Source organism: Eurosta solidaginis, chromosome 3 (genome assembly GCF_040869045.1).
Source record: "Eurosta solidaginis isolate ZX-2024a chromosome 3, ASM4086904v1, whole genome shotgun sequence".
Lineage (NCBI taxonomy): Eukaryota > Metazoa > Arthropoda > Insecta > Diptera > Tephritidae > Eurosta > Eurosta solidaginis.
In genome coordinates this window covers 157,172,723-157,184,767 of record NC_090321.1, presented here as the reverse complement: position 1 = coordinate 157,184,767, position 12,045 = coordinate 157,172,723, and the positions used below count along the sequence as shown (strand labels likewise).

Genomic DNA, 12,045 nt, shown 5'->3' with positions numbered 1-12,045 from the left:
TTTATGATTGTCGCCTCAATGACGTTATTCATCAGTCTTTTCACAGCCAGTCTTGTTCCATTGCATAGTCGAGGTTGATTAATGTTCGCAGCATGATGACAACTGATCCTACTTTCAACTGCAAATTGTGAGGTGGTAATCCAGGCAATTCCAGTGAATTTAAGAACTCAGTGGGATAGTTGACTACGTTATCCTGGTTCATTACGGTGTCGACTGATTTGAAGGAAACCAACTGTCCTGGAAGTAAATTCTGAATGGTCGCATTAAGATCCTCGACATCTTTATTTTTCGCTGCTAATATTGCTCGTTCACCCAGCCAATTATGGTTATTGAACTTTTGCGCTATATCTGGGAAAACTCGCTGAATAAGCTCCACTTTTGAGTCTGTGATGTGACAGAAATCTGTAGGTAATGTGATGAATCCGGTCGAGGTGTCCACTGCAACTTTATTATTTCCAATGTCTAACAACTGCTTCGCAAACACATTTGCAGTTTCATCTTGTTGCAAAAATACTCGCATGTTAGTTGTTAAGTGGAGTGTCTTTACGTACTGCCACAAATATGATGATTTTAGGCATGCATTTAGTTCATCAGCAACGGTTGATCGGGGAATAACTGGAAGAGTCTGACGAAAATCACCTGACAACAGAATCATGGCCCCACCGAAAATATTTTGGTTGTCACGAAGATCTTTCAACGTTCTGTCCAGTGCCTCCAGTGACCTCTTATGGACCATTGTGCATTCATCTCAAACAATCAATTTGCATACCTGTAGGATCTTGGCCATTGCGCTATTTTTGGCGATGTTGCAAATTGGTGTTTCGGTGATTTGCATGTTTAGTGGTAATTTCAAGGCAGAATGTGCAGTTCGCCCGCCTTCTAGCAGAGTTGCAGCTATTCCAGATGAAGCTAACGCTAGAGCAACATCATTTCGCGATCTGATCCTCGCCAAAAGCAATGAAATTAAAAACGTTTTTCCGGTTCCTCCGGGAGCATCAAGGAAATAAATTCCACCAGATCCACTGTTCACAGCTTCTATCAAAGTGTCGTACGCAATTCTTTGTTGTTGATTTAATTGTGGAACATTTGTACGAACTGTTTCGGCCAATGCTTCAATGTCGTACTGATGTTCTCTTTGCAACTCGTGGTTTAATGCATCGTGCATATGACGATTGGGTGGTGTCATTCCCAAACACGACAATACTTTATTTGCCATCAATAAACACATATCTTCTATCATGATCAATGTGTCATTGTAAATTTCTTCAGTCATTTGTAGTGTAGGATTCAAAGTTTGACGGCGCACACGATGCAAAACATCCTCAGATATGTCATCTCTATACTTAACCCACAAATCTTTTGGATTCGAAGGGAAACATGTCGATATGATAAACGCAAACAATGTACGAATTTGATGCGGCGACGAAGATATTACGGAATCCTTGAGCGTATCATCCCAGTGCGAATCGTTCGCAAGTAAATTTAATAGTTGACATGCCTCACGGTAAGTCGCACACAGCTGTCCATTAACTGTTTTCAGTTGTTTAAACGATGTCGGACCACGAACATTCACCAACAACAACCGCAAATAATAACATTCATCGTTATTTGGATGTACTGTGTAGATGCGACCCAGAGCATCTGAAGCAAATACATTTGTATGTCCTTCAACTGGTGTTCCTTGTTTTCGACGCTGAAACGATTTCGATGATGCGTTCCATGTGTAATAGCGTGGCATGTCAGCATACAGCAAAGTGCGAGCAAAATCATCAGTTTGACAGACTGTAAAGAAACTTGTTAATGTTGTCGACGGTGGATGTGCCGCCCTGTCTGCCGCGTTAGATTCATTAAAATAAACTCGTTGACCATTTTCTAAATGGACTGCCAAATGGACTACTGTAGGGTGTCTTTCATGGATCGCAAATGAAAAGATACGCCAAATAGCTTCGTTGCTACTTACATAGCGACCCATCTGGTACTGTGATATTTCATCATTTGCATTGGTTACACCGAAGACAGCCATATCACTACCTTTATTAACATATTTACATATGTACTTTATCGACTTCACAGAATTACAATATTCCACATTGATGTGAGTCTCAAAAGCTTTGGACAATATTGGCGAGTATGGCACAATCCAACGATTGTCTACATCAACATTTTGTCCTCTTACCTTCACAACTACCGATCGCCCACTGTCCGCAACTGATCGCCGACGATACAATGGGTATCCATCATTTCCCGTTATGGTTTCAGCAAGCAGGTCTCTTGGGTATCGCTTGGAACACCTACCGTCGACCATACAGGGTGAGTTGTAGTTGAAATGTCCGCAAGGTCCATGTATCATGTGTTTGGTAACTACTGCATGCAATTTTGGGTCAACTATTTCATCTGGAATTTCAGCTGAAATTATGGAATCAACCTCATCGGGCCTTATTTTGTCCACTAACCATACTAAAATGTGCGCATGTGGCAATCCACGCTTTTGCCATTCTACAGAGTACATCCAACAACGGACTCGGTCATACACACAATGCTTTATTAAGAAATTCATGAGAGATTTTAATTTTTGTTTAAAAACTCTGGCAGTTATGTCATGTCTATCAACTGGTGTTTGGCTATGTAGTAATTCCTTCTCGATTTCGGACCATTTTGGGTTTCATGTGAATGTAACAAATAAGTCTGGGCGGCCATAATGCCTAACATATGACAAATCATCCTGAGCATATTCATGCATGTGGCGTGGGCTTCCTATATAAGTAGCTGGCAAAATTGTCATTCTTCCTACATTATTCACATTGCCATCAGCATTTATAGCATCGCGGAGATGGATGTATTCCTATGACCGTAGCCGTCGTTGGTTCAAACGGATTTATGTCAATCGTTCAGTCTCAATTTTGACATACATGTCAACTGCAAACTGATGAAAAAGTGTTGACACATCAAAATATGATTTACTTCACCTTGACGAATCATGAGTCTGTATGAATAGAAATTCATAGCACTAACTTTTTTGTTGGTTTCAGCACTTGCAATCAAAAATGATAAAGGTTTAAATTGTTACTTAGATGAATTGAATTTAAAAATATTATTTAATCTTGTTCAATTCATTTACCTGTTACTTGATTTACCATTCTGATATTAAAATGGTATCCATCTTCCACCTTCCAGAAGATCAAAGGATATTGTAGTGCATCATAATTCCTGTGTGTTTCAGATACACGTTTTAAATCACTATTCCGACGATGAAGCACAATATCTCTAGATTGTAAATTTTCTCCCACAATGACAACAGCCACTTCATCAATGGTAGGTGAATTGAACCTCCTTGTGTGTTCACCGGCAGGTGTTTTGTCAGCTCGAATAATAATATTATGGCTATCAGATGGCATCCGATCCAATGCTATTTTGAACAGGTTTACTAAATTGTTATACTGATGAAGAAACATTTGTAATTGTTGGACAATGGTTCTCTTCACTGTTGGATTGTGAGCACAACGATTATTAATTTCCGCATCTGAATTTCCCATAAAATAAATTTGTAAAAATTGATAATCTGCATCAGGTAGTGGTAACAGAGTTCCCAGTAAGTGATAAATTTGTCCTTGAATCTGTAATTTTTTAAAATTTGTCCATTAATTATTTCCGATATAGTACAAACTTGAATAATATAAAAAAATATTGTTATATAATACCTTGAAAGTGGGCATGAAATTGTCTTGTATAATATGTGTAGCACCAAATGATGTCATCTGGAAACAGTTGTTATATTTCTGAATGTTGGTCAAGAAGTGCTTAGAATCATTTCTAATCCCAGAAACTAAAGAGCGTAAAGGATCTGGTGGTGGGACCAATTGTGGCAATTTTACTTTGCCTTCAGCACAACATAATCCAGTAGATTCACCAGTGTATTTTAACGCCTTACAATATTTACAAATTGTTTTCATTTCCCCAATTGTTACCGATTTGTCGGCACAATAATCAATTGCCGGATCATAGTGGAATGCAGCTCGTTCAAGAATCACAGGAGCACTGCGTCTGCGGATTCGCTCAATTTCATTATATCTAGCTTGCTGTTGTTGTGTTTGATGTGCACGAACTCGTTGCATTCTAAGCCTATCTCCTACATTGTCACTCACTAAAGAACGCAATTCTGACATAGCAATACGACTATTTTCTTGATCTGTCTGTCTCTGGTCATCAGTGCGGTTAGCACGTGAGGTAGCTCTTCGCACATTTGATTGACTACGACGACCTAAGTCAGGTCGTCTTCTCCTCGGCATCGTAAATTGTAATTAATCAAAGTGAGAAAACTTCCCGCTCATTTAGCAGTAAAAGAGCACATTACTTGGAATGTCACTATCACAAAGGATCACCAAAGTAAAGAAAGTTCTCGCGCACGTAGCCACAAAGATAGATATAATATCGTAATACTTTTTTCCGTGCTCTGAAATGCTACAGGATGGATTGACATATTAGTTGGTTGTCAAATCTAATGTCAAATATTATGATTGCGTTCAGAAATTTAACTTAAGATTTATAATTTAATTTGTGACAAAACTTAAGATTTATCTTTCGATTTCTTTATAGTCTTATACGCATATTGTCACTTGCGAAGCGAATGAAAACTTTGTCGAATTTCGCGGTCTCGAATTGCGAGATGCGAATCGCTAGCGAATTCGCAAAAAAAAGTCGAATGAGTGACGAAGATGAATTTGTCGAATTGCTACAAGCGAAAAAATCATATTCGCTTCGCCAAATCTGTCAAAATTTGTCGAATGCTTATTTTGTTCGCGCTTGAAAATAGAAAAGGACGCATTGGCATTTATTTGAATGTTTTCAATTGAAAAAAGTAAATAAATTGAATAAATAAATAAAAGTGAGTAATTCATTAAATTAAATTGAGTTATTTATTGGTTTAAATAAATGAAGTTTTCAGAATGAGAAGAACAACGCCGCAGCAATTCCAAAAGCTGGTCGAGCTGATGGAAAATAATCCAGACGTCGCCAGAGGCATGGGGAATTTTGGAGAGACCAGGAGGAGCAGGGCAGAATTGTGGGACCATTTCGCCACGGATCTTAACTCCATAGGTCCTCCAATACGTAACGGGCGCGAGTGGAACAAGGTAAGAAGAATATACCTGCACGAATAATACAAAAGTATACATCACAGAATCGTGGAATCGTAGCATCGAACGGTTACTGACTGGAGTTACTTTTGATACTTAAGGCTGATTTACACGAGTCGAATTACTGATGGTTTTTTTGACTCCCAACTCAATTCAACCATCATATACAAGTAGGCACTTTGTTTGAGAAAATTTACCAGGAAATTGACTCGAGTAAAGCAGCTTTACCTGCTAATGTATCTACTCGGGTATGTTACTGGCATTGTGAAGGGTGCAGAGATGGGCCCTAGGTTTGGTTAGATCCTAGCTCCGAGCCACCGCCTACTATTTTTCTGATAATACCCGATAAGATACTTGACCAGTTAGTTTCAAAAGTAACCGTACGGTATCACGATGCAAGTTTCCAAAGTAACTGGCAATGTGATAATTGTCAGAAGCTTTACTTAGTTATAACCCGAACCATCGTATCCGTGCAGGCCTCTAGTAGTAACTGAATTGTATTCTGCGTGTCAGTTCATACTTACCAATATATTTGTCCTAGGTTTGGTTAGATTATAAGTTGAAGCTTAAGAAAAAGTTTTCTACAAACCGCAGCGAGACCGTAGCCACTGTAGGAGGACCGTACGCCCAGCGAAGTTTATCTGCGCTAGATAGATCCGTGAATGAGCTACTGAACCTCCAAGAAGCCGCTAACCCGACAGGACAGTCCTTTGGAACCAATAATCCGGGTGATAACGGGCGTGGAACCAATAATCCGGGTAATAACGGAAAAAAGCTCAACGTTATAAAACATTTTTAACTTTATTTATTACTATTTAATAAATTTGTTTTTTACATTTCTGTTTGTGCACAAATAAATAATAAAAACAGATGACAGAAACGTCAAATTCGGATGAACTAATTAAATTTGTTTGAATGGCAATGACACATTGCAGTCGAATAAGTTCATTCGCCACTCACAATGCAAATTTGATGTGAATTCGCCAATATGTTCGACTCGCCAAATATATTCGCTTCGCAAGTGACAATATGCGTATTATTAAAAAAATAATCAGACAGTTTAACAACTGAAGTTAGCTAAAATTGAGTTTCTCGAAGCCGACCACTATTTATGTACTATGTATTTTGAGACTATGCAATTTTGTCGCGTTCGCGATTCACTTTCACTTTTGTCGAGTTTCAGAACGCGATATTAGATCCTCCAACGCGCACGCGAATTTGAACTTTATGCAGGGGTAATAAATTAGAAATTGACTCTCCATTTTATTTAGAAAACGTTTGTATGGGAAATAGAAATATGCTGTTTTGAGTATTTTCCCGGCAAGTATTCGAATTTTTCTCACCTTTTAAACTTTCCCTAGACCTCCACGAATAATTCAAGACCAAGATAAGATAAATCCGTTCAGCCGTTCTCGAGTTTTAGCGAGACTAACGAACAGCAATTCATTTTTATAAAAACTGCCTACTCACCGATTCCTGTATTCTTATGCTGCTTATATTGTTGTTGTTGGTCTGCTTGTTGATGATGCTGCTGCTCAGCTCCTGGGTAAAGATGATTTAAAAATTTTTTTTTTTATGTTTTTAGTTTCAAAAATTTCTTTTCTCTTTTAAAAAACAATTTTTCTGTTCCTTTAAGTGTTTGTATTAATATATGTTTGTCTGATGAGTGCGCCCACAATTTTCAAAAACTTTTTTTTTTTCGCAATTTGTCGTGTTTTTAAATACGATTGTATATATGTATGTATATGTATATATGTATATATTTAACCAAGCACAAGCACTTTTGTTTTTTGCAATTCTATTATTTGTAGCTTTTTCCCAAAAAATTTTGTTCCTCTTTTTTGAAAACGTTCAATTGTTGCTCTTTTTTTTTCGAATCCACTCAAACTTTATTTTTGAATTATTTGTATGTTTTTTTGTATGTATATAGATAAACTTTTTTTTGTTTGTATGTTTTTGTCGAACGAAAAATTCGATTTTAATTTACTTATTATTGTTTTAAGCGTTTAGGGTGGGCCAAAGATGGCTGCGAAGGACCATTAACAATTCTCACCTGGTCTTTCTTCGCTTCACTCTGCATGCATTCTTTCTTCAGTTAAAAGACTTTTTCTTTTAAAACGTTATAAATTCACTTTGTAATTTATTAATAATGCAAAATTATTTAATGATTTGACTTCAACCTTTGAACCTTCACTTTTTAAGACTGACAGTATTCAAAACAAAAGTAACTTCAATATACATATGTATATGCAAACTAAATATATGTATAGACACGGTTGGTATTCAAAGATATCCAAAAGGAACGCGTCCGCGGTTGCCGAGTAATAATGCTTGACTAGCGAATGGAATATTGTTCCTCGCCGATGGCAGTGGTGGGTGTTCGTTGGCGCCTTTCCATTCGCCGCGCACGGCTGCGCATAGGAATTGCCGCCGTCTAATGGGGATGGAGGCGGCTTAAACAGCACATGAACTTACATTTATTGATGTTCAGCGGCATTGAATGCGCGTTGCACCAAGCAACTAAGCAGTTTAAATCCGCTTGACGCAATGGACGTTCTTCAATAGACTCATAAGACCTAAAAAATTTCACATCATCAGCATACATTAAAATTTTGGAATATTTTATTATGGTACAGATATCATTAATAAATAGCAAGAAGAATTGGACCGAGATGACTGCCCTGTGGGACGCCAGAGGGAACATTAATGACCTCTGAAAGAGAATTTTTAAAAATTACTTGTTGCGTTCTACCGCAGAGATAAGAAGATATCCACTGAGTAAGACCTGGTTGGAAACCAAGTCGATCCAGCTTGTGGATAAGCAATGAATGGGAAACTTTGTCAAATGCTTTACTGAAATCAGTGTAAATAACATCGGTGTGAAGATTTTCTCTAAATCCATTAGAAACATGCATTGTGAATTCAAGTAGGTTGGTAATGGTAGATTTGCCTCTACAGAATCCATGTTGAGAGTTTGCAATCAATGCAGAAATGGAAAATGTTAGCTGATTAGTAACAATGGCTTCAAACACCTTTGGGATGGCAGACAATTTTGCAATTCCTCGATAATTTTCTACACATGACCTACTGCCGTTTTTGTGGAGGGGTATTAGAAAAGATTCCTTCCAAGCAAAAGGAAAAACTCCATGTTTTAGGGACATGTTGAATAAATCAGTTAGGGGCAGATAAATGTGTTCTGCACATCTTTTGAGAAAACATGTGGGAATTAGATCAGGACCGTATTTATAAGATTCCTTCAAAGAAGTTAAATATGTAAGAACCTCTTCTGGAGATATTGATGGAATATTAATTGCGTTAAGTGAGTCAAGTTCATACGGGTATTCACTAGAGAAAGAAATTAATTCAGCGGAATAGTTAGATTTGAAAAATTGTGCAAATAAATTAGCAATAACTTGATCGTCGCTAGAGAAATCATCACGGTATTTCATACCAGAAGGAAAGCCTTTAACCCTACGTTTAGAGTTCACGAAATTATAGAAAACTTTCGGATTGCAAGTTATTTTCTTTTTCATGGCACAGAGATAGGTATTGTAACACTTTTTATTTAATTCAAAATATTTATGACGCAATATAGAGTACTTCAAGTAGTCGGAGTGTGACCCCGTCTTCTTGTACAGCTTGAAGGAACGCGTTTTTTTGTTTTTTAAAGATTTCAGTTCTTTGGTGTACCATATTTGGACTAGTTCAGTGAAAACACGTTTACGCTTAGGTACATGTCTGTCCAGAATAGCGTGAATGACGGCGTTGAAGTCAGAAACGTTTTTGTCAATATCTGCACCGTATTTGGGCCAAACTATTGTAGATAAAATTTGGTTGAGTTTATTAAAATTAGCCTTCGCGAATTCGAATCTAAAACTAGAGTCGTTTTCTGTGATAGTGCAACTCCGAGAACTTTCTTCCAATTCGTAAACTATTTCCAGCGAAGGATGGTAAGGATCCTCAGGTACAGTAAGAGGTTCACCCCTCCTAAGAATGGATTTTGATGTATCATCAACAAATACCAGATCAAGTACCCTCCCGTACATGTTTGGAACTATATTTATCTGTCTTAGGCAAAGTTCAGTTATTTCTGCTAAAAATTCGATGGTGGAGAATTTTGAAGAAACCGGTACAATACCATGGTCGGATGTGGTCCATGATGCGTGCGGAAGATTAAAATCACCCAAGACAATTATCGAGTCAATAGGCTTCAACAATGAACTGATATCTTTCAGTAACGAAATATGGTTCATATACACCGAGGGATCTGAAGATGGTGGGATATAGCAAATGGCAATATAGGTAAAACCTATTCCCAGCTGGGTTCTAATGCACTTAAATTCCGTAGCTTCAATAACAGGTAAATTTACCTCAGCGGAAGGTATAGAAGAATGTACCGCGAGCAAAACTCCACCTCCAACTCTGTTCAAGCGGTCATTTCTATATATTTGGTAATCATTGCAAAGAATCTCCGAATTAAAAATATCAGGCTTTAACCAAGTTTCGGTAAAAGCGATGATATTGTAATTACAGTTAAATGATCTCAAGTATAGTTCAGTTAGTTTTGTGTTTAGGCCTCTTACATTTTGATAAAATATATTAAGGACAGGTTTAATATTTAGTTTTTTGCAGCATTATTGGTTTGAGGAACGGTAGCAAGATTACGAATATTAACGTTGCGTCTATGCTCGAATTCACGCACAAAGGCTCCGGGTGGCCAAAATGAATTATTCAAAATTGTTTCAAAATGTTGCGCTGATACGTCAATCCTAAATGACGAAATGTCTCTAGGATAATTAAAATTAAATTTACGAATAGACACATTTTCAGATTTAAGTTTACTTATGATGTACGACTTCAGGTCCTCTTCTGTAGTGTCTCCCTCGAATCTGGAGACGAAAATCGACTTTTTAATCGGGACAATAATCAATCTACCAGCCGGCGGTTCAGATTCCGCAGAGGGGTTTTGGGGAACCTGGTTCCTTTTTGTGGAGGGTACAGTAGATCCAGCTGAATGAGCATTCGATGTCGATGGTTGAACTGCTAAGGGACTCGGAGAGAACAGATTTATCAATTCAATAGTTGTGGGTGGAAGATCTGGAGGTGAAGGAACTTTGGGATCAGCATCCATAGTCGGAGCTGGAAGGGAAACATCGATAGACCTACGATTATTATCCGGAATGTTCACATTTGAATGTTTGAAAGACTTAAATCAGCTTTCACAATGCTTAAACTTCTCGGATAAAGCGGAAATCTCTTTGCCTATTTCATACACATACACATTTCACATACATACTTATTCAGTGGTATGCAACAGAGCTGCTACATTTGGAACTACAGTTGTTAAATATAACTGTTTGTTTACGTTCATTCAAATAAGAAGAAACCCTTCACCCAAGGTAAAGGTGGCGTGTTAGGATCGTTATCCGAGATGCAGGAAGAACCTTCCAATCCTAAGTCGCTATTTTCGGGATCTGACTCTGCAGAAGTCACAGCGTATCCTCCGACTTCATCACACATGGTATCCATACTTTAAACTTTTGGTACCGTTGGGATCTGCGCTTTATCCACCACCTCAAACCGCGTATTTGTGCCTTGATTTTGGAGGTTTGGAACCACTTCCTCCAGCTACCTCAAGCTCGCGATGTTTTCGCACGATATCATCTTCATAATATTGTTGCCACCCCGCTATTCGGGCTCATCTATCCGCAGCTTTAGGCCTACTTTTCTTGTCTATGCGGCTACCTTGCGTCGCGCTTCTAGGTCTGGGTCCGGGTCCTTTCTGCCTTTTGAAAGCAGGCTTGTCGCCTTCGGCCGAACGTTGCCTCTTCATTCTGCCGTTCAACGCTTCTTCCTCCTCGTACCGGTTGCAGTACCCAGGGTTTCCCTCAGCAAACCTCTTCAACTGCCTTCGACGTACTTCTACCGCCTCACGAGCCCATTCCAAGCGCTCGATCTCCAGTTCTGTTGGGTCGACCACATTGACTCTCCACTACTCTCGCTCCCCGCGTTCGACGCAGCGATTAATGCGTTTTTGTCGTCCTTGGCTCGCGACTCAGTCCTCGCCTTATCATCGTCCTTATTAAAATTGGATATTGAGTCGTTCATCTTGGTCGTACGGCAACCTGCCCGACAAGGCGGACTCAGTGATTCAGTATTAAATACGGGGAAAGAACCTTCCGCCACAGCAGCGCCCTTGATATTCGGTTAGTCGACTAACCGAACTATTCGAAAATGTCACTAGTCGACTACTAAAAGTCGAAATAAGTAAGTAAGTCAGTAATCCATATTTGCCAAAGATTTTGCTTATAATGTGTCAAATATTCAATTTAACATACCAGGAGCTCAGAATTTATATGTAAGCACTATACACCAAATTCAATGAAATTACATTTGTACAGTCTGCTGCAAAATTTTAAGACCCCATACAGAAATTCATAAAATTTCATAAATTTGTACAAAGGTTTATTTCATTGCATAGCTTATAAAACAACTACAAATCATCTGTTTTTTACTATAGTAAATTAGTCGCACAAACATGTAAAGTATTGAGGAAACCATATAACTTGATATCGTATTTTTGTACTTGTATACGTTTAAATTGGAATCATGTACGTATGTCATAGTCTACATTGGCAGTAACGAACATATCTACTCAATTTAAAAAATTCCGAAAACAAACAATACGCTTTTTTGCGGGCTAGTGGAAACAAAACGCTAGGTAGATTAGCGAATTGCACAGAAAGCAACAACACAAAGTAAGCCAGTTCAGTTGGCTAAGAGGTTTGAGATGCAATCGCTTAAGCAACAGTCGACCAAAAAAAGTGCACTATTCTGAACGAGCGAATGAAGTGTACATACGAATTCCACACGCATACCATGTATTTTGTTTTGGTAATTCTCTGGTTGAGTG

General features: G+C 38.3%; 1 protein-coding gene and 1 long non-coding RNA gene across 3 annotated transcripts; one reads left to right on the top strand and one right to left on the bottom strand.

Annotated features, from left to right (window-relative positions):
* Window positions 1-748: 748 nt before the first annotated feature.
* On the bottom strand, window positions 749-2,478 carry LOC137246036 (uncharacterized). The gene has a single exon (XM_067777152.1). The coding sequence runs from the start codon at window positions 2,348-2,350 to the stop codon at window positions 749-751; it is 1,602 nt and encodes a 533-aa protein (XP_067633253.1). The 5' UTR covers window positions 2,351-2,478.
* A 1,244-nt stretch (window positions 2,479-3,722) lies between these two features.
* LOC137244456 (uncharacterized) lies at window positions 3,723-6,038 on the top strand. Of its 2 annotated transcripts, none has more exons than XR_010951016.1 (3): window positions 3,723-4,882; window positions 4,943-5,129; window positions 5,674-6,038. It is a non-coding gene; the product is annotated as an uncharacterized lncRNA (long non-coding RNA). The 2 variants fall into 2 exon arrangements; XR_010951015.1 differs by having other exon boundaries at window positions 4,936-5,129.
* Window positions 6,039-12,045: the final 6,007 nt, after the last annotated feature.

Coding starts and splice junctions, on each gene's coding strand:
- LOC137246036 (XM_067777152.1), bottom strand. CDS start 2,350: ATGATACATGGACCTTGCGGACATTTCAACTACAACTCACCCTGTATG.